Below are 23,712 nucleotides of genomic sequence, written 5' to 3' on the forward strand. Positions count from 1 at the left end.
CTGAAATTAAGGTGGGGATGCCTCCACAATTATTTGGGTGCCATTGCATCAAATACCTCACTGACTCGCTGTATCCTCTTTTAGATGTTAATGAGTGTGCTTTAACTGTGTGAGTAGGAAACTACTTAGCTGGATTTTTGCAAGCAGAGGCACTTTTTGAAGCAGGTCAAGAATCTGCAAGTCAAGAAAAGCAAGAGTAATTAAGGGCACATCTGTGTGATACTTTGAATCAAAATAGTTGTGCAGTTTTGAAATAAAACCTTTGATTGTCCCTACTTCTTGTTTTGTTTGGGAGAGTGTTTTGGTTTTGGACACGTAAATGAGATCCTTGCAGAGGAAACTGAGGAAGAACCTTTGCCCATTTGGACGAGAGTGTTGGACCCAGTGAGGGGACTGCACTGCTCTGGACTCATCCAACATGTCAAACATGCATGTACCAAAAGAAGACTCTAAAACTGTCAAGAGCCCCCACAGTACTGTGCAATATTTCCCATGCTGTACAAAAAGGGCTCAGTGCCATCTATACTGTCATGTTTGCTAATGGCTGCTGATGTGTCTTGTGCTTCTTGAGGCTTTCTGCTGCTCCTTTATTTCTGCCAAGACTTTTGCTTCTACTTTCCTCACCTGTCTTGTTTCTTCTGCTGTTTTAATCTCCTTTTTTAGAACATTTTTTAAAAATTCCTTTTTTTCCTACTGCTCTGTTTGCAATGGTGGCAACTGTCACTTCAGTCACCAAGAACCAAGAGCAATGAGCAGCTTGGAGCTTGACAGTGTGTGCCCTGGCCAGGCCAGAAGTGCTGCAGGGGCCTGTTGCTGACATTGTGCCTCCTGCTAGGAGGACGAGGACGGACAAGCAGTGCCGCACTCATTCCAGGCGGATGAGGAGGATCTACTTGAAAACTGTGGGGCCGTCATGCATTGGAGTGGCATGATGGAAGTGAGCCCGCCCCAGGGATTGTGGGCAGATCTCCAGGGAAGAGGCCACTGCCCTCCAAGACATCCCTGGCTTGGGGGCCCAGGATTATCAGGCCTGTGGGAGAGCCCAGGGTGAAGTGTCCCTACTGTGTCACACACCTCTGCATCCCTGGGACCCCCTATGGAGGGGAGGTGAGGTGACACTCACCAGCATCCCCGTGGTCCACTCTGCCACAGCGTGCAGAGGAACTGACACTTGTGTCAGTGTGCATACTCCTTTTCCATACGTGTATGCAGTGCGGGATATGGTTAGGAGGCTTCTGGTGGAACTGGGCTAAGGGTTTCATAGCTGTAGAAGGGCAGCATAACCTGACAGAGAGGCGTTGTGTCTTGAGAGGGCAGTGAGCTCTGTGTGAAATCCTGTGCAGCAACAAGCTCCATCGGAGCCAGCTCCTCAGGACCCGCCCGGCCTGTGCGCCAGGATCCGTCCTGGCAGCCACACCAGCCCTCCCTGTGGCACAGCAGGAGGATACGGCTTCTGCACAGGTCTCCGCACAAACACCTTACCGCGTTGTCTCTCCTCCCTCCAACGCAGTGTGTAAAGGACCTGCCCGTTGGTAGTAAGGGTGCTGGTACTCCTGGATGCATTTCAGATCCTGTGTGAAACGCACGCGTTGTTGGCCCTCATCGGGGAAGCAGAGGGATAGAGTCCTGTGCTGAGCTCCTGCCGAGTGTGCCAGCTGTGACACCGAGAGCAGAGGGCTGAGCTCGGAGTTGCCTTGCTCAGTCTGTAGGGAAGGGCCCAACCAGGTCCTCACGCTTCTGGGTGAAACTCATTCCTGTAGTTCGGAAGGTATTTGAAACATTGGCACAGAATCTGTCCCACATGGCCAGCAGCCTTTGGGCCAAATGGAGGTTCCAGTTCCATTTATGCATTCAGTAAAGGCACAATCACACCGGGCCTGTGCTGCATCACTGTCAGGATATATGCAGCATCTCTCATGATGCTTATTGAGAATGGCAGGAAAGATCCTGACCTTTCCTGGCAAGAAGGTACTGACATATGCTTTTGAAAACAGAGAATACTGAAACCTTATGAGGGAGCCTGCTGGTGGTAGATGCGATGACGGGCTGCTGTCACCTGCGTGGAGCAGACGAAAGGGGCAGCACGGACTTAGCGGAGAGCCTTCGATCCAGGGGAGGATCTGTAGGCTTTCTGTCAGACAGCCTGTGTTACAGCACCGCTTGTGTCCAGTGCACTGTGGCTTTGGTTTGGGGAACACAGCTAAGTGCAAGGCACAAATCACTTCGAATAGAGATGTAGAGTGTCAGCATTAAGTCGTTTCATTTACTGATCTGCTCTAATTCACCTCGCTACTTACTGTGTAAACAAAGTCTGGGACACCATATGTGCTCGTTCATGTTTCATGGTGCTATTTGACTTGATACTAAGTTTATTTTTACCAGCACTTGTATTAAGAAGAAATCTGGTAATGTCTAATAGAGCAGCAGATAATGCCTGTCTGAATCCTGTGTATGCTGCTTTATGCACAATTGTGTTTATAATTTTCATAATGCATTTAAGGCAAATGTTAAATAAGCACACTGAGATATTTAAAAGTAAAGCAAATTTTGTAGTGTTAAAATGTGCTTTGATTTTAGTCTTTGTGGTTTTAGTATTTTTCTTGTGTTCATTGAAGTGCTGTGGGTAGTGTATCAAGCAGTTCTATGAAACAGAATGAGATTTGGCCAGGATTTGTCTCCTTCACATCACTTTGTGATAAGGTCTGAGTCAAATAACTTTGTTTTTAAGTTGCTAAACACTGATTTGCTCTTCAGTAATCTCTGAGGAAAGCAGGTTTTCAAAACAAGTTTTTATTAGGTATTTTTCTAGGTATCGAAGTACACAAAATGGTAACAATAATATGTGAGGTTTTTTTTTTCTAAGAATCTAAGAGCTAGGGAAGTTTGGATACCTTGATATTCTCTTCCCCAGGGAAAAAACTTAAATGGTTATTCTTAATTTGAATCTTATCAATTAAATAGATCAAGTTAATCTGCTTACTGTATCAGTACACAGTTTGATAGCTTGCAGTGAATGCATTGTCAAGATCTCCAATGCCATGAATATCTACAGTGTAACTATGGCAATAAAAATTAGCCATTCATTTGCGAGTGCCTGTGTGTATGCTTAGCTCTTTCTTGAAGAGCCTGTGATGTGTTAATCTGTTTGCTTCTCTGAATCCAGCTCATGAGGGCGGAACTGAGAGCTTCTGAGGCAACGACAAGTGTCAGCTTGCTGGTAGCAGGAGATAGGCTGTGTTCAAGTGCATGACACAACTGTGTGCTAGAGCACGTGATGAAGTGCAACATGTCACTTCTGTAGGACATTAGATGGTAACCTTAGGACACCGCAAATTAAAAGTAATAAGAACTAAATATTTTCTTCTTTTTTTTTTTTAATGGAGGAAGGGCATCAGCAGGAGAAGGAGCAAGAAAGGAAAAGGCAGAATTCAAGAGGAATGAACAAGTGAATTAACATGTTAAATGCATGAGGTAGAATCTTTTGCAGAACGTGTCCCTTAGCAAATATATCTTCACATGGAAATGGGACTAGAGTAGTTTGGTTTATATGTTCATGTATGAATATGTACACATAGATTTGTATAGATAGGAAAAAATATCCAGAGGGGCTACCACTGTCAGACTGTGTACGTACTTGAACTTGCAGATAACATGAGGTGCAGTGGCAGATCCGTGATGCTTTGTAGTAAATTTTGTACAACTGTCTGTTTTTCCCTTTTGCTCATCTCAGAGCTTGTTCATGTCAGATCTTTTCTGTGTGTTGTTCATTTACACAGTAATAACATGGACGCATCTGTGAAAACCCCGAAAAGTTCACTGAATAACTAACTCTAGGACTGATTTTTAACATTTTGCGATAAATCATTTAGGCTCAGTTAACTGCTTATGAAAAGGAGGAGAGTACTCCAACACTCTTCTGTTGCTAATAAATAGTATATGAAAAAGTGACCTAACTGTTTCTTTACTGGGAAAAATATCTTTTTAACACCATTGTGGTGACAGGACACTCTGAAGAAAGCCTTGGCTCTGGAAAATTACCTGAACAGTTTGTGGTTTTGGCTGTAAAGTAGAAAGACTGAGGAAGAACAATCTGTTAAATACATGTCCCACAAAACTCGATTTCTCCCTGTCCTGTCATGCTGTTACAGACTATAGCATCTGAAGATCTTGTGAAAATTTTGGAAACACAATATCCTTAAGCAAAATGAAACAGAAGACAAATTTATTTGAGCTTGTCCCCCTGTCCAGAAGTAAAGTCTTAACAAGATTTGTGGATCAGTACTACCATGGGGTCCTTCCGTCTTGGATCTGACCTCCTAGGAACATAAATGATCCATATGGGTAATTGCAGTGAAACACTGGAAGGAAAAAGAGGATACCTAGTCTTAGGTCCATTCAGGTGTTGGGAATCCCAGGTTGTGCAGCATAGATGCTGCCAGCAAGGGCATGACTTGCTGCACAGATTCATCTGGAGTGGTTTGCTGGCATTATGATCTTTCCTAGAGAATTTTATTAGAAGTAAGCAGTTCTATTCATCTTTTCTGTTGTCAGGGAAAATGATGTTCACATGAGAAAATGCAGCCTTACTTCAAGATGAAGACAAGGACAGGCAGATGGCAAGATCTCTAGCGCCAAATGGGAGCTACTGACAGGCTTCTTCATTGTGATTAGGCAGCTAAATGTATCCAAGCCAAGGATCACAAACTGCTGGATGTACAATACTCTTCTGGATAGGATCTCTGTGCTCTCACTTCCGTATTTTTGCAGTACAGTACAAATAAAATAGTAAATTGTTGACTGTTTTGACTAGGGAATTTGTAGGCGAAATTCTAATTTATCTGCTGTGGTTTGTATGAGTGTGAGATATATTCGCATATGCAAGTGCATGTTCATAAAATAAGTCTTAATGCTGTGCGTGTGTATACCTGTATAGACATTAGTCTTTCTCTTTATTTTTCCCTCATCCATATAAGGAAGTTCCTTACATTTCTGAATTTATTTAATTATCTGCAGTTTTTGAGTGATTAATTCAACAGTTACATCCACTAGACAAGAAGTATTGTTTTGATTTTTGTGAGGGACTTAAGAATCCTTCTTTATGAATAATAGCATCTTCTTTAGGCCCTTTTGAATAAAGAAATGTTAGGGGCAGTGAACATATATATCCTGAGTGTGTTGATACTAAATCTGTTAGTTCAGCTGAAATTTGGAGAAGAAATAATTTTTTTCTTTAAGGCTGATTTTATAGCTTGCACAATTCAGTTAATGTTGGGTACTTTTCAGACCCCATCTTCATCTCAATTTAATTTCCAAATGCTCGTATAATTCTGGTGTGCTATTTTTAGCGCTTCAGTGGCTTCAGCATTTCTGCAGATAATTAGAGAACTCCAGTTACAAGTGACTTTCATTAGGAAAATGAAAATAGAAAAAAATATAGAAATAACTAGCTCATATTCCTTTTCAGGTTTAATTCTGTTACAAAAGAATTCCATTTTGTATTTTGTCAGGAATAAAGCAGTGATTTCCCGCTGGATTCATAGAATTTTAAGGCCAGCAGGGACTATTGCGGTTGACTTCTCTAACATGCTGCATTATACAGAGCAAAACCTTCTCCCTGTAGCAGAAATATACATTTATAGAATCAAATATCACATTAGCCAGGGTATTAAATTATTATAGTGTAACTAATGTTTAAACACCTAATAGATGTTAATTAGATTCTTCATTCCAAAGGGATTCAGTCATCACCTCCACTCTAGTGAAGAAGAGGAGGGGAATACTATGGGAAAAACTGTAGTTTCCCAGAGATAAATGAAGGAAAAGAATTTGATAGTTTTATAGTAGCTACTCTTAACTACTAATAAATTGCTCAAATTAGTACTGCCTTGAAGCAGGTTTCATTCTAGCAGGTGCACAATAAGATGGGAGGAAACAGGGGAAAGTGAAATATCTATCGGCCTCTGTCACAATCATCTTAAAACGGAGTTTTATATTTGTGTGGATGTTTGGGGATCAGGATGTATATTGCCCTTATATAAAAGTAACTTTGAATTTAGAATGTGTTGTTTCTGGAAAATAAAAAAGAGAAAAAAAATCTTTAACAGTGCATATTACAGAACAAGCAGAGTTATTATCTGGTTGTCCTTCATGTTTGGTTTGTCGTTTTGCTCTCAGTGGGGCCATTACTCATCCGTAGCAGTACATTTCCCATTTTTTCTCTGTTGAGTCTTCAGACACTTGCTTATGACATCAGGGACTTCTTTTGAAGATTAAAAATGGGAAATGAAGGAATCTGTACACAAAAGGAGAAAAATAATGTTTATGAAGAATAAACATATAATTATTTCTGTGTTCAGAAAACTGTCTTAATAATGAATATTCATAAATTGTAGTCAGAATTTGCCCTTAAGGTAGCTGTAATAGCAACAGTTGTAAGGTTTTGGGCTAAGGTGTGTTGGAGAAAAAACACATCCCCTCTGCTGGGACAACTCCTATTGAGTGTGAACAAGACTGATTTCTTGCCCTCTTTCCTTAAAGTGATCTGTTTGTTTTTAAATTATTTGGTAGGTGATAACTTCTTGTTTTAACAATTGCTATGGAAACTCCGTGCTTTCCTGCAATAACACCGTTGTCGGGAATATGAAAACAGTGATGAATATCTTCGAATATAGCAAGTCTTTTTCCCAGTTTGTCCGAGATACTGTTTTTCTTCAAGGACAAACTTCAGGAATAAGTAACCTTCCTGAGGTCCCATGGCCGCTCCAGGATGCTCCTGCTGATGGCTTCCCAAACTGTAAACAACAGGGCAGCAGGGACAGAAAGTTTAGTTTCCAGCTCTGGTGACAGAAAGAATGAAGGCAGCATTGTAGTTACTGCAGTACTTGGGATTTCTGACGGGAGCTCCAGTGAGGAAGAAGATGCCTGTGCTATTCTAGGTGGAGAAGAGGATGCCCAAGTAGCTGTGCATCATCTCGGTTCATAGCGGAGCTTTGGCAGCAGGGCCAGCAGCAGCAGAATGAAGCCCTTAACGATATTTCCTTTTGACTCCTGTTATGTTTTGGATGTCAAGGGTTTTTGGTGCAGTGAGTTCTGCATATAATATTCCATGTGCAGAGAATTTCCTCTTAATTTTTTATTTGAGATCTTTAATTGAATGTCTTCTTGTTGTCAGGAGGCAGATAGATAGGAAATTGTTGAGTTGTTATTGATGCATAATTGGTTATTTTGTCATAGCTCCTCTTATGTCTTTTTCACCAATAATCCATTCTGCTGGCTTTTGACTTCCTCCCTAGGAGAATTTTTCATACTGTTGGTCATTCTTGCCGCCTGACTGTGAATCTTCTTTCGTAATTGTGCATCATCCATCAATACACCTTGCCTGAGGATGTGTTTGCAGTTGGTAGGTGTTCAAAAAATGTCATGTTCAACCTGGTCACTTCCAGAAAGATGTTCCTGTCAGTCTGTCTTTCCAAGAGTCTCCTGGAAGTTATTAAAGGGAAGATACTCTTCTACTTGAATTCCGCTAGCTCAAATGAAAAGTATCTGTTCCTTTTTTTTTTTCTTTTTCAATTGGGAGAGAAAAGTCTCTATTTTTCTAACTTCCTTATCCTTGTTTACATACTCTAAGTTCATGCCAACAACAGATCCTGCCAGTAATCTTTGTTATATTATTTCCATCTACATTATTGATGCAAATGTTGAGTAGTATCAGGTCTTGAACTGATCCCGGCAGAAATCCAGGGAAGCATCCCATTTGCTAATATTCCCCAGTAGACTTAGCAATCTGCCAGTCTATTCTGAATCCAATTACCCTATGCTTTATTTTTTATCATGCTAACTTTGTAGAAATCAGAATTGTATGTGGTAATAAATCTCTTGTGGCTTTTTGCAGTGCTACTTAAAATTTCCATATGATGAATGAGAGCTCTCTCTGGTAATTTCATTTATAATTCTGGGGGGCTCTGAAATGAATCTGCCTTGTCTCACATTTGTTTATCTCAGGTTTTGTTTGTGCATTTGCTAAACTGCAAACACCTGCCAAGGCATGGCAGAGGTTTTCTGCAGGGTCAGTAACAATATTTTACAGATAGGCCTGTTTGTTTTTTCCTATGTGAAAAGCTTATCCCTTGGGAATTATCTCCAAAGAATTGTCAGTGGGATTTGCTGCTCTTTTCCTTAAACCTTTTGCTTTATTTGTGTAGTAGGGGGATATTTATTTGTGTATGTAGGGGGCAAGTAGGGCTTTGCCCCCACCTCTGGCCTTATCCATGGGCAGCCAAATGCCTACGCTGGAAATTTTCAGGTGATTAAAAGCTACAGGCCACGTCCTTATCGGCAGTTAACTGATTTTAGATTGCTCCACAGTCCTCTTTTTTTTTTTTTTTTCTGTCCAAAATGATTACAAATGGTGCAGTTTGGCTACATAATTGGTTAATGAGAATTTTAGGAGAATTTGGAAATTCTCACATTTTGAGACCATTTATTTTAGCGTAAGCTAGCGATGCGATGCTGACCTACCAGCCAGATGGTTGCAGATCTGCAGGTGTATTGAACAGCAAATAGAGATGACATAAACTGGAAAGAGCAGCTTTTTCCAAGAAGGGCTGAGATTGGAACGTTTGGATGAATTCACGAAAGCTGCGATGAATTAGTGTGGGAGAGAGAGTTTAAAGACAGAGTCTGATGAAAGAGCTTCCTTTGGAAACTGCATTGCATAAGGGAGGAAGGACCTTGTCTTGTTGAAAATGGGATAGGTGTGTTCAGGCCTCGCTAGGCCTCATCAGTCCTATGTCTACTGAAGCCAGGAGGCTGTGTTTTCAAAGAAAACCTCTTTTCTGCCAAGTGTTTGCTCTTGGGGAGTACGCCACGCTCTAAATCCTGAGTGGAATAAGGTGCCTCGGCTCCATATGGAGACATCAGACATCCATCCCTTCCCCACGTATGGGGGTTTCCCGCCGGCTGGCTCGGGGCTGTGGCAGGAGCCATGAGTCTGAACTTCCTGTAGGGAATGCTGGAGGCAGCCTGAAGGTTTTGGGAATCCCTTGGCAGGGCTCAGGTGTCTGCTCTTTGAGGACTGCAATGTTTAGTTCCCCGCCAGCAGCTGATTTCCCACTCTTTTTATTAATCTCCATGTGAAAGACGTTCCTCCTTCTCCTTGGCTGCAGCAAATGGTTGCTTTTTGACTCCTAGGTCCCTTTGCTAAATACTTCCATATGCAGCAAAGAACGTGCATTATGTTTGGGCAGTGATATAGGAGGATATAGGTGTTTGTTGGTGTCTATATGTGCCTGCATGGGCACACGTGCGCAGCCCGGGTTGTGGTGGGGATGGAGGTGAGTTAGGGTTGTGCTGGTGGTCGGCTGTGCAACCTCATTGCAAAAATACCTTATTTGCCTTAAAGCAAAATTCTTGCCTTCAGATCACAGTGTAGTGAATCTGGTAGTAGAAAAGCAATAAAATAGTACCTGTCCAATGCAGTTTGCGTATATGAATTTGCAGTGTTATTTATCATCTATTATGTGAATCTGCTCTATATATAATCTTTCTTGCCTGAGGACAGGGCTTGTTTGCTAGCTGTTGAAGATGGGCAACAAACCTGATTACTGTGTTTTCGTAACACTGTTTTGCTACCGCCTTATTGTTGCTATGAAAATATTGGATTTAGCAAATTTGTCAAGTTATTCTAATGCCCCTCTTCCTTTTGCATCTTGGCAATGGAAAAGAATTGCACAGGTTTATATACTTTTTCCCCACTAAACCTATCTATTGTATTGTTTGTTTTATTGCAGTTCTTGTCCTGTGTTAGAGGAAAAAGTACTTACGGTTTATTGAAAGTTATCAGCACACATAAAGATTGCTAGTTATGAATTGTAAGTTGTGTCTACAATTCTTTTGAATACAATGAAAGGCATGAATGCGAATGAGGCTTCTTAGGAAAGACATGCTCCAAATTTGCATTTACAAAAGGATGGTAGAGATACAAAAGTGTTTTGTGACTGGTGTAGTGCTATGAAGATGTTGACAATTGCAGTAGTGAAACTTTCTCTGTATTTGTGGCTTCTTGAATAAAGCACTGACAAGTTGTGTTTGTGCTTTGAAGAGCATCTGTCTCTCCTCATTTGGCTGCAGGCTCTGCCAAAGTTCATCTTCCTACTGTGGCCTTTCTAACGAAAAGGTTATGAAACACCTGCAGAGCAAAAGCTCTTCTGCTTTAACATCTCAGCATCACTTAAAAATAAACGTATGTGGAGCAGTTTGTTCACTGCAGTAATTACATACAATGAGAGTGTGATTATATGATCTTGTGCCACCTGCTTTTCATGTTTGCAGCACAGCAGAAGATTATTTTTGATTATTTTTTATTATTATTACTTACCTTTGGATGATGTGTCACATCTAATTACTTCTGTTTACAGTCTCCTTGAATATTCCCTGTAGCTCAAGGCAGTGTTTAGTTTTTAAAGAAATAGTGGAATGGTCGCACTGTAAAACAGAAGAGCGTTTTGGCTTCTCTCTCGTCTTTATGTGCTGTTGTGGCACAGGGGTGCCACGAAGCCTGTTGTAAGCAGATAACTGGGATTTTTTCCAGAACTGGGAGGAAAGACTAACCGAGCTGGGCCTGTTTAGCCTAGAGAAGAGAAGATTGAGAGGAGATCTGATCAAAATGTATAAATACCTGAGAAGTGGATGTAGGGAGGATGGGGCCAAACTCTTCTCGGTGGTGGCCAGTGATAGGACAAGGGGTAATGGGTGCAAGCTGAAACACAGGAAGTTCCATCTCCAAGTGAGGAAGAACTTCTTTCCTGTGAGGGTGCCAGAGCCCTGGAACAGGCTGCCCAGAGAGGCTGTGGAGTCTCCTTCTCTGGAGATCTTCCAAACACACCTGGATGCCACCCTGTGCCACGTGTTCTAGGTGTCCCTGCTGGAGCAGGGGGTTGGACTAGATGATCTCTAGAGGTCCCTTCCAACCTCAACCATTCTGTGTGCTTCTGTGAAATCTCTAGGTTACAAAGAGCTGGCAGTATCCTAGGCCTGTGCACAAGGTAGGTAGCTAAAGTGCCACTGCATCACGAAGATCCTAATTCAGTAGGACTCTGCTTTACAGTGTTTCAAGGTAAAAGTACATATAGCCTCCTTTGCTGCCAGTGCAGCAGCAGCTCTTTGGGGCTCTCTTTTCATATACCTCGTTGTTTATCCTGTTCTTTCCAGTAGCAGTTAGTCTGTGCTGTGTTCATGTGAGAGTTTGCGCCCAAAGCCTGTGAATTTATTTCTATAACAAGTGAATACACTCAAGGTAACAAAAGCTTCTCTTAAGTCTTACTTGAAATTACTTCTGTTGCTGTGCTTCTGCTGCTGTTACGTGTTCATGTCTTGAACTGTCAAGGAATTATGAAGTATTTTTATCCTGTGACATTTTAAATTACTCTCTCCGTAGGGGAAGCCTGTGGGAACGCCAGATGCTGGTGCCTATTTCCGTGTGCTAGCAGAGCATGAAGTAGCTGCCGCCTTTACTTCACCGACCGCAATTAGAGCAATCCGTCAGCAGGACCCGGAGGCAGCTTTGGGAAAGCAGTACTCTCTGACAAGGTGAACTGAGGATACACTGGGAGTAGTTTCTTACAGAAACAGGCTGGATGAACTAAGAATAGCCAAGTGTCTGGGGCTAAGCCCACCGCTGTATAGCAGAATACAAGCAAATTCTTGACTACTGAGGTGCATTTGTGTTTGTTTGTGACCTTAACATTGATAGTTTGGAGGAGGTGCAAGTGTAAGAAGATTATGACTCTAAAGTTAGGAATTCTTAGTGGGTTAAGATTGCTTGTTCGACCTTAATTTTACTCCACCGTGCTTATACCCTAGAGTATAGTTTGGATTATATGATTTTGTGCTGTTTTTCCATGTGACCTCTCATTTCACTGAGTGCACAGGATCTTCTATGCTTGTTTAATCAGCAGCTAGTCAATGTTTTGTTCATCTCTGTTGTTCAGTTTCTGACCCCATAACTTAGTTACTGCTCAGGGTTTATTCAAAGTGTGGTCTGAATACAAAACCATTTGCTATCTTGTACTGTTTTTGAGGACTTTATCACTATACTATCTGCATGCTTCAAAAACATCACTGAGTTCATCCTCCCAAATCCTCTGAGAGATGAGAGAGTGGTATTATCCGTATTTTAGAGCTGGAAAGCCAAGACACAGAGAGATTAAGGTCAAAGTCTTCTATTAATTTTGAACGCCCACTCTGAGCCACTTATACATCAGTATTTCAGAGTTCTTAGAGTTGTATAGCACTTTATATGGTCAAAATGGATCTCCCGCGGACTTCAGCTGCATCTGTGAGTGTTTTGTGATTTCTACCAATCAATCTTCAGAATATCGTGGCAGACACTCAGAAAATGAAAAAAAAGACATGGTTTTGAACCATCTCTGGGATTTTGGACTTGAATAATTTGCTCAACAAGAAGAAAGGACTGTATCAGTTTGTAGGCAGTATTCAGTCATGAGATCGTTTTTTATCACTGTTGTTTAAAGACAGAGGGAAGATGCAAAGCCATGTAGCTTAAATCGGTCACAACTTTCTTATTTGCTCAGGAAAGTTTTGTTCATCAATAAGCATGATGTATTCCTGAGACAGGAATGCAAGTTCTTCATTATTTTCTTTCATCTGTTTTGAGTGCTATTTTCAATAGTTTCTCCTCCTTGAAAATGGGAGACAAGCCCTCTTGAGACTGTAAAGCACTACTTTTCTGTGATGTTTAGTGACAAGGAAGTGATTCTTTGGTTATCAGATGCTAGAAAATGTAACGTTTTTTGCCCAGTATTTTGTGGGCAATTACTAAAATGACTTAGTCCATAGTAAGGAGTATTCATTTACTGAAAAATTTGCTAACCAACGGTACCTGTTACCTCATTTTCTGGCCAAATTATAATTCCAGCTAAGTAACAATCCTCTAACTGAAGATTCTGCAGGCATCGAAAGGTATTTCATTATTCCCATTTAGTGCCTAGTTAAAGAGCTTCTCCATGTATAAATATGTTTGCCTCTTAAATCATTCCCTGGTACCTGACATCTCCTGACTACATCTAGTGCAAAATTCTGCATAGTGCAGAATTCGACCCCATTTATGACCACCCCTAGAGAGTGGTCATAAATGGGGCTGAGTCTAGTTGGAGGCCTGTGGCCAGTGGTGTCCCACAAGGGTCAGTACTGGGCCCGGTGCTGGTCAACTAGTTCATCAATGGCTTGAACGAGGGCACAGAGTGCAACCTCAGCAAGTTTGAGGGCAATACCAAACTGGAAGGAGTGTCCAACACTCTGGAGGGCTGTGCTGCCATGCAGAGGAACCTAGACAGGTTGGAAAGTAGGGCAGAAAGGAGGTTCAACAAGAACAAGTGCAGGGTCCTGCACCTGGGGAGGAATAACCCCAGGCACCAGTACAGATAAGGGGTTGACTTGCTGGAAAGCAGCTCCGTGGAGAGGGATTTGGGAGTCCTGGTTGACAACTGGTTAACCATGTGTCAGCAATGTGCCCTAATGGCCAAGAAGTCCAATGGGATCCTGGCCTGCATCAGGAGGAGCATTGCCAGCAGGTGGAGGGAGGGGATCCTGCCCCTCTGCTCAGCTCTGGTGAGGCCGCACCTGGAGTGTTGGGTGCAGTTCTGGGCTCCACAGTACAAGAGGGATGTGGAGCTTCTAGAGAGGGTCCAGTGTAGGGCCACGAAGATGATTAAGGGACTGGAGCATTTGTTGTATGAGGAAAGACTGAGCTGGGCCTGGTTAGTCTGGAGAAGAGAGACTGAGAGGAGATTTGATCAACATGTTTGAGTACCTGAGGGGTGACTGTAGGGAGGATGGGGCTAGGCTCTTCTCGGTGGTGGCCAGTGATAGGACAAAAGGTAATGGGTGCAAACTGAAACACAGGAAGTTCCATCTCCATGTGAGGAAGAACTTTTTTTCCTGTGAGGGTGCCAGAGCCCTAGAACAGGCTGCCCAGAGAGGCTGTGGAGTCTCCTTCTCTGGAGATCTTCCAGACGCTCCTGGATGCCACCCTGTGCCATGTGCTCTGGGTGTCCCTGCTGGAACAGGAGGGTGTGACTAGATGATCCCCTTCCAACCTCAACCATTCTGTGATTCAATCTTGAGCAGTTCTTGGATTGGCTTGAGTCAGTTTTAGGTAAAATATATAATCTTTTTCATCTGTGGGTTAAAAAAAAAAAGGACAGTGACTGTTCCCTGTGTACTGACTGTAACTGACTCTTATGCAGTGAGGTAAGTCTTACATTCCTCAACAATCTTCTCATATTTAGAATCCCACTTCATCATTTAATTGACTTATTTTTTTATGATTTGGTTAGGGTCTGCTTTTCTAAATGATTGACAACTGGCAGTTGGAAATGAAATTGGGCCACAACAGGTTAAATTCAGATACAAGTAATACTTACTAGTTCTTGTCGCATAAGAGTTGGCTGTATAGATTCTTTGCCATTTTTAAGTTAGCAGTTTAGTCACACAGCTTTTCCTGATCAGGTATTTCTGCAATGTCTCAAATGCAATGCTTTCAGGAGAGAAGCATCCAGAAAAAACACTACAATCTCAAGGAGAAGGTGAAAATCACACTGACCTGGTGCAGACACTGTCTCCCAGTTGTTCATAGCGTGCTGCAGTTCTTGTTACAGCTTATTCATATTGATTGGAAGCTGCTGTTGCAAACTATGTTAAGGGTTATGAAGCCTTAGAATAATTGATTTGAAGTGCAATTTTAAAAGAGAGCAATTTATGTATCTGTGTAAAATTACTGTGCTTTTCACAGCCTAAGATCTATCCAGTATCTTAGGACTGCAGCACAGTCCGTCCCTATAGTGCACGGGTAGCATTGCGTAGTGTATACGTGTAATACATATCAATGCACTTACTCCAGAAAGAAATATGAAACTACATTAAATATATGCAGAAATAATGAGTATGAAGTGGATTAGAAACTTCTGTTTTCTATTCCATAACCCAGGAATAGGAGGACATAAAATCGAAGTAGCAAATTCAAAACTGCTGGAAAGAAATACTTTGTCACATAATTTATAATCTGTCTTGCACATGCTGCTAGAGAATGTGACTGAGAGTCACAATTTGGGAAGACTGAAGTACATTTTTTGCAGTTGCTTTCTGCTCTATACTGCTGTAGATCGTTTCTGGCCCTTCCTGCTGGACTCCTGAGCAGAGATCCTGTATGGAGCCCCCTTTTACCCACAAGATGCAAGTGATCTGTCACTGCTGGTGTGTTCTCATTCTCTCTTGACTCTGTCACACAGCCCTCCAATGCTTGGATCCTCTCGACTAAGGTAAAATTAATTCAGGGAGGAAAACAAGCAAATAAACCAACAGAAGAAAATTATTTAAAACAATTAAGATTTTTTTAAAGACTATTTTTACAAGTTTTAATATCCACAGTCTCTAGCTGCATTAAGAATTAATAAGAATTCTTTATCTTCAGTTTATATTAAGAAGTACAAGTGAACTTTTCTAACTGTTCTTCAGGAAACTAGCATGATGCAGACACAGCTTTTCTTGATCAGGAAAAGCTGGCATGTGCATTCCAGAATTCAAAATAGTTTTATGTTTGTTTAATCCAAAAAAAGTGTTGCTCAGTTTATTACCTATGTGAACACCCTGCTTTTGGGCAATGGTTTGGAGATGTGGTTTGTTTTGTACTTGAGCTGACATGTACATGCAATACTGAGCTTCTTGCATTGTGTCAAGACTCCTAGGGGCTTTAGGAGCCCGTGCTTAGTGATTCTTCCAGAAATTATTTTTACTTTTCAGAGGTAAAATTATTTTTACCTTTTCAGAGTTCAGTTTTCCAAGATAGTGAAGTTTTTATTTGCATGTCAGATTCAACATGGTAACATTTCCCAAGATCTTTTGTAAGTGAACTGGTGTATAACTTCAGATCTGTAGTACATTTATGGCAAAGATATTATGATGGCAACCTCTATCATCATTATTTCTGCTTCATAGATAAGACCATTCTCAGGTTATAATGTTTAGGCAGGACAGGTTTTCTGCCTTACTAGTTAGAGTTTCCATGTGCTTCCATTCCTTGTGAATGCTTTTTTGCCTTTAACTCTAGATCAATAAAGGAATCTTCAGTATCTCTCATCAATTTTTTGATCACTAGGCCAAGCACTGCAGTAAGAAAAAGCTGCTTTTCAGTGTTAGGGCACATGGCTTACTGTACTTCATGATAATTTATTCTATATTTTACTAATTTGCCTTGAAATGTAACTTTACTGTGCATTCTCTCTGGCCTTGCCCTTATGTAGTTAGTAGTCAGTGGTCCTCAGACTGTCAGAGGCTGCCTTGTTTGATGGCAGGAACTGACAGACATCCAGCGAAGAGCAGGGTGGAAATATTCAATATATATTTTTCGGCTTGGACAGTGTTACTGTGAGAGGTCAGTAATCTCCAACTGATCAGCCTTCGACATGGAGAGGATGACCTGTAGGCTTCCACTTAGTCACAGAAGTTTGTAGCTGAATGTGATGCTCTTGCATTTCCTCCACTAACTTCTGGCGCCAGTGGATTAACCACTCTGTCTTCTATCATAATTTCCCAAATGCCATGTCTCTTTCATGCCCTAAGCATCTAAGAACGCTTTTTGTAGCCAGAAGTATAGTGCTTTTTAGAAGTCAACACAGTTCCTGTCCCTGCTGAAGGACAGGTCCAGTCCAGTTGCCTTCAGACTTACTGGGCTGTGTCAAGACTTGCAGTGCAACGTAATGTTGCTGAGGTGACCTGGCTGGGGTAGAGCATGCTGTGGTTGTAACAGGGAGATATTTTGGAACAATATTTTTAATCCCAGGGTGTGTTGCTGGGTGACTTGCAACTCCATTCCTTATTTGGACATTCTGTCATCAAAGAAGCCTTGAGGGTTGATGCAGTACTTGGTTGACAATGTCTCTGTGGATTGTCACTCAAAGAAGAAAGAAACGAGACTGTCTACTGGTAAACAGTCTTTCAGACATGGAGCCTGACTATGTGTTTCCTTATCACCTTCCCTTTACTCTCAGTCCTTTGAGGTTTCAAATTGCCTCCCAGGGTAGAATGACAGTGCTGTCTTCTGGGTGTCATATGCTGCGTAGGGAGGGGTTGGCAGAGGAAGGCCTGGGCACAGCCTCGGGATGCTGCACAGGGGAGGCAGGTTCTCTGGTCTGGAGTGATAGGGCATATGTGCATGTTAACTATGCATTCAGAATTCAAATTATTCTTGGTGACAGGGTAGCCCCCCTTGGTTAAAAATAGGCATTGATGTGACTTGTTGTCATGTGTTTCAGATTTCTCTGCCAGTCTTTCCAGGAACAAGGCGCAGTTTTCCACTGTGATTTTATTAAAAGTAGAGGTTCTTATCTATGAAAATCAAAAATAGATTTTATGTCTTAATTTACCCTTATTATTAAATTTTGTTTTCCCAGTGATGATTTTCTGCTTTAAAATCTTACTTAAATAGAAACACATGTATATGTTTAGAAAGTAAGAATGTCTCAAACTTTTATTCTTGATTTTCTTTTTCTGCCATGCAAGATTGTCCCTTCCAAATTGTATCACAGTAAGTTCATCACCCTGTCTATAACTATCTTTTTAAACAATAACTTCAATAACAATAGCTTAGAACAATAAGTTCTAAGTATTGTAGCTTGGTTGTGTTGTTTGTTGTTGCTGTAGGATCTTGGATTTTGTTTTGTTTTGCTGCCTTTACATACTATAAAAATGAGCCTATTTGGAGTCTTAAAGGTAAATTACTCTCAAGTTGCCTCTTGGTCTTTGGGCATTATAGAAGCCTAAAGAACACATTCAGAGTAGATATTTTTTTCTGGAAATAGGGAGATGAATACCGTGCCTTGCTGCCCATAGAAACGATGCTATCGTAACACAGATCCCGAAGGTAATGACACAGTATTGAATATCAATCCAGTGGTGCATCTGCGCACAGTTGGTCATTTATTTTTATCTGTGCTTAGTGAGTCAAAGTTCTCAGTTTCTACTTGAAAAGGATTTTTTATTTCTTTATTGGAGGCGTGTGGGCAAGATGGTAAATGGTTCTTTTCCTGAGTACCTTCTTGTTTGGCGAGGATGTCGGACCTGTGTCATGAGTATCCATTAATTTATCTACAGTATAACAGGGTTTAAGTTGCTCCTTAGAAAATTGGAAGTGCAAAAAATATACTGCAGATATGAACAAAGGTACTGCATGAGTGTGAGGAAGATCAGAACCTTAGCAGTATGGAGTAATGTAAAATAAGGTCTGGATTCTAAATACTATTTAGATAATAAATAATTTAGATAATACATGAGAATGCTGCAGTTGACATAAAGGACCTTATCATCCTAAACAGGCTGTAAAGTGAATTTGCAGTGCTTAATGAAGGGTGATAAAGTGTGACAAACATCTAATATATGTTGATGATGTTAAAGACTGTGTGTGGGTTTAATACCCAGTTATAAGAGCACTATGCAATTTAATAGCACAAAAATCCAGATCACATCTGTCAGTATTGCCAGAAGGTGCATCTTTTTCTGCCAAAATCGACTGCAGATTATCTGGTCAAATGAGCTGAATTCTAATGGTGTCATCAGGGACCCATAGTTGCTTAATGTTGTTCTGTTATCAACGTTACCTAATAGGATTACAAGAAATCTCTCAGAATATGAAATATCCTGAATAATTTCAGCTGCTGTATGCATGCTTTTGCTTCATTTTCTCTGTAGATTGCACACTGTGCATTGGGTTTTGCTATATATGTGTATATACACACAAAAATATGTATGTGTGTGTGTATATATGTGTGTGTGAGTATGTGTATATATATATATACATATATATATATATTTGTGTATGTGTTTGTATTGCCTGGTTCTACTTAGGAAAAAAAACTTTAGTCCCCATTGGTTATCTACAAATTTCCAAATGTCTATAAAAAGATAACTAATGATTTGAAAAAATACTAACATCAGTTTAAGGGAGCATTATTGACAGCTTCTTAGCTAGTTATACTACAGGCATTTCCATAAAAAAGTCTTCTGATTTGTTTATTTCTTTTTTGATCTTGTTTTTTTTCTCTGATATCTCCTTCTGAGGCCTTCTTTGGTATTTGATACTAATGCTTTGCTTAACTGTTGTTCCTGTTCTTTTGTACAAGCTATTTAACTATTCTTTATTTCTGCTGGCAAAAGAAAGCTTCTATTACATGATGTATCAAGAAGCCTCAGTCAATCAGGATTGCTAAGATTTTACCTGCTACTCAGTAGGATGGGTAAGTACCAGGAGTAAGAGTCCTTCTGCCCCTTTTCTATCTCATCTGGGACGCAGAGCACAAATGTTTACTGAATTTATTTTTCCATGATGTTTTCCTTTCCTGATTCAGATGAAGATGTATACTTTTCTGTTTTCATTTAAAGGTTCAGAACGTTATTTGTAGCTGGCGAGCACTGTGATGTGGATACACTAGAATGGTCAAAAAAAGTCTTCAAGGTGCCTGTCTTAGACCACTGGTGGCAGACTGGTGAGTATTTTAAAATATGTTTGTGAAACAGGGTTAATGGGAAATGTTTGCAGACTTCTATCCTGAATCTGCAGGTAGTAGTGGTAGGTTTAACATGAAGTTCAGTTAATTAGGCAGCACCTTGCTTAGATTGCAATGGAGAAGGCAAAGTACCAATATATGTGTAACTGAATTTGATAATAAGGCTTGATCTCCTTACATCTGCTAATTAGTCGACATGTATGAGACACCATACCTTTATTTTGTCCACTTCTCTATAATCCCCAAGTCGGTAGGCAAGAACAGATCTCAACAAGATGTACAGAAATATATAGTTAACACAAAGTTAATGTGTTTATTCAGACCAGTCTCAAGTGTCAGTTGGGGTAAAGAAGCATGTGCATGCAGCTGTACTCAGACTGTGCCTTCAGAGACTTTTGAAAGAAGATCAAGAGCGTTTTATAGTCTTCATTTGTGGCATATTCTGAAACTAGACTGCAGCAGGACGTAATGAGCTAGGGCCATTTCAAATGCAGTGTTAAAGGAGATAAGCCATTTGATTAGAATGATGACCCATTTTTATTTCTGAGTCATTATTATAGAAATGCCTATTACGGAATGTAAGCAAGATGTTCAGTCTTGAGTTAAAAAAAAAGTGCTGGAATCAAAGTCTCTACCAGGGAGACTGAATTTTAGGTGATGAAGAGGACGAGGGAAGGAAGAAGGGAGAGGAAGAAGTGATTGTTTCAGCAGAATACTAGATAATACACATTTAAAGTTTTAAAACTTTTTAAAAGCCAATTTACTTTTTTTTTTTTAGCTTTTTAAATAGCAGTCAAATCTGGTGAGATGAAATGGAGGTGCTAGGAGGCAGACATCCTCTGGTTCCATACCTGCCCCTTCACAGTTTATCTTTTCTTCCAGATTTATTAAGGGCCTCCAGATTGCACCAGATCCACAATCTACGGTGCGGTGGGTCCTTAGGATAGCCCAGTAATTCCTCTCATCGCTCCTCTCTGAGACTTCCTTTGGGTCCTTCCCTTGTTACCGGGAAGCCTCCCGCTCCTGTTCTGCTGAGGAGTCTTCCAAACTGCACTGCAGGCTCTGTTCCTGCTGGGGCTTCTCTCGGCACTGTCCTGCAATCCAGAACCTCCCTTATGTTGACATGGTCCTGTGCTCTTCCTCCCTCCAAAAAGCTTCTCTTGCACCAGAATACAGCAGAGAGGACGGCGGGGAAAGCAGCAGCCTTCCCTTTTGCTGCTCAGTCACCTCCTTGTTAACGGTGAAACAAAACGTACCGTTAGCTGTTGGAAAACAGAAAAAAAAAAAAAAAAAACCCACACGGTTGCGTCACTTCTAGCCCTGTCGTTCACTTGGTAAAATATCATTCAGAGTGTGCTGCCATACTGGGAAGCCTTTGTAATCCAATACTAATGAGATTACGATACATTCAATTAGATCATGTTTTATGCCCAAGAAGAAATACTTCAAATCAGTATTGAAAATTTTGAGCTTGAAAGCAGAGCGTTACAGCATTATAATACTAATTTGTTACCTTAAGGCAAATACTAGTAAATTTATTTTAATGTATTTTAAAATGTGGTTTAAGTTGTTTTATAGTAATGACAGCTACTCAGCATTGAGTAAGGTGAATGATGATCTGGAAAGGTGAAAATTCATTGTTTGGGACCTTTATTCGGCAGGGAAGTGAAGAAATTTCCCTTCTGATGTGTTTACAAGGGCTGGATTTGAGTCTTCATTTTTTTTGTAAATGCTACAGCAGAAAACCGTGCAAGCTCAATAACACTCGTTGTGCATTCCCTTCACTGTTTGACATTTACACGGGGGAGGTATGGTATCCATTTAAAGTGTTTTAAAACAGTTGAAAAGTTGGTGAGACAAAGGCATACAAAAGGACTGATTTAGAGATGAGGAGCTGCAGAAGAAGAAGCTTCAGCCAGAAACAGAGAATGTGGAAAGCTAAAATAACACAGCTAAAATAAAATAAATACCATCCTAAAAGAGAGAAATCAAACACTGCTAATTGTTCTTCCCTCTTAGTCTCCCTTGGTTTTCTACGAAAGTTTACTAGTGAGGCGGCTCCCATCTCTTCAAACAACCACTGGAGCTGCTGGCTCTGTTTTGATTTTAGCAGCTGTTAAGTAGATGGTGTTGAATTACAGAAATGGTGCTATTGAATCATACAAAATGTTGTAGTCTACCTCCCTCTGAAAGCAGGACTGTTGTCAACAGTGAAGACTTTATGTAGGTGAGTCTGGAAATCCTCTAACGATTCCATAACTCCCTTGAGTAACCTGTTCCAGTGCTGTATAACTGTCCTGGTCCAAGAGTTTTTCCTAAACTCCGATCTCAACTCCTCAAGTTGCAGGTTTTGGATCTTGCCTCTTGTTGGTCAAATACCACCACCAAGAAGAGTCCGGCCTTCTTTGAAACGGTTCATTTTTAGAAGCTAGTGACAAACAGAGACGTGCTTTTCACTACTAGAGACAGCTCCTCTTTCCTTTGTTACGAATAAATATGGATAAGGTAGGATTTGCTAATATGCTGTTGTGGCCTTTAGGAAGCATTATGGAGATAAATGTGGGAGATGGAGGCAAGGAAGGGCATGTACTAGGTCAAAGCTATAAGGTGTTGAATGTAGAATATCTTATAAAATAGATAACTACGTTTATCACTTCATATTAGAGATATTCATGGTTAGTGAATGATGACAGAATAAAGGAGCCTGAGGCTCAGAAAAAAAAAGGTTTTCAACTGTTTCTAAAGTAAAAAATCACAGCTGAAAGCACAAACAAGACCATTAGTCACATGTAATAAGACAGTCTGAGACAGTTATTTTGTGACATGTCATGTAGAGCTAATAAGTTCTTTAAATGATTTTTATAGCCAGTTCTAATTCAAAATAACAAGAATACTCTATTTTAGGAAATGGCTTTTATTGTAATTAAATTTTATCTAAGGTTCTAAACTGGTGTTTGTTGGGCCCAAGATTCAAAGGAAATGATTTACTTCTATATAGTAATATTTTTGACCTTTAGATAGTCTGGCAAACTGTTCCTTGTTCCCGGATTTCCTACTGTACGTATTCTTCTAAAGCAGGAGCCTTGTAAAACTGAGAAATGATAGCATTTAAATTTACCTGAATACTGTAGGTCTTGTATAATTATATCTTAGTCATTGCCTCTTTTCAGCTGAGACTAAAACAATAGATGGAGGAGGGAAATCTCGTTACTGGGTAATTAGTATTTGCTGAGGTAATTTCTGTGGCCTTATATATTATTGAGAGGAGGAAACAGGTCAACTTTGTAGAGCTGTGTTATTATTTACAGACAGAAATGAGTATGAGTGAAGGAAAATAAAAGGCTGCCATGAAAAAGGATGATGTAAAAGAGAAAAGGGGCATGTAAAGCACTTTTTTCAGGTTTCATAAGGTATGCTCAAAGCTCTAGGTCCTTTTGCCTTATATTGAAACTAGGAATGAAAGAGTATGGACAAAGAAATTTAGGTAGGGGTACTTTTTTTCCTCATTTTGTCTGTGATATGTTTATGAAATACATGAAATCACTCTGAATTGAAACAGTACTCTGAAACAGTAGGGAGCTTTCATTAGGGGACTTCAAAGCCATTATGCCCAGAAAGCCTTGTAGCTTGCAACTTTGTTGCATTTTTGTTTATTTGTGTAACAAACACAGTAAGCACATCTTGCAAGATGTGAAAATGTGTGCCACAGATCAGTAAGTGCCAAGCAGGAGCTGAGGACATAAGGACTGATAGGCACCTGCTGTCTTCTTCAGAAACGGGGAGATGAAGGAGATGAGGGAATGGTACTTTCAAGTCTTGTTCACATGTATGCACAGGCAGGGGATAATCTTGTTTTGGTTTTATGCAGGTGTTCAGTTTTTGCATATTTATAAGAAAATGGCACTTAGGCTTAAAATAGCAATTTTCATCTTCAAAGTGATTCTGCAAACACAGTCAATTTAATTCTTTTCATACCCTTGTGAAGCAAGTGAAGTGCTATTCCAGCCTTGCAATATTAAATTGAGGAAGTGTCTGCCCCAAGCCATCCAGGAGGCTATTGCAAATTCAGTGTTAGAAAGCAGAGCTTTTCTTGCTCAGAGATAAACTTTCTTGTCATACTTACATATGTTTTCTGATA

General features: G+C 40.5%; 1 protein-coding gene across 1 annotated transcript in view; it reads left to right on the forward strand.

Annotated features, from left to right (window-relative positions):
• The window catches only part of ACSS3 (acyl-CoA synthetase short chain family member 3), a 72,627-nt gene that overhangs the window by 23,635 nt on the left and 25,280 nt on the right, over window positions 1-23,712 (forward strand). Inside the window, exons 8-9 of the mRNA XM_088531197.1 lie at window positions 11,435-11,586; window positions 19,450-19,553. Of these exons, the coding sequence (XP_088387323.1) occupies window positions 11,435-11,586; window positions 19,450-19,553 (256 nt within the window). The remainder of the gene's footprint in view (window positions 1-11,434; window positions 11,587-19,449; window positions 19,554-23,712) is intronic.

This window comes from Tinamus guttatus, unplaced genomic scaffold, assembly GCF_059628265.1.
Source record: "Tinamus guttatus ecotype Peru unplaced genomic scaffold, ASM5962826v1 Tinamus_guttatus_pri_ptg000399l, whole genome shotgun sequence".
In the NCBI taxonomy this organism is placed as follows: Eukaryota; Metazoa; Chordata; class Aves; order Tinamiformes; family Tinamidae; genus Tinamus; species Tinamus guttatus.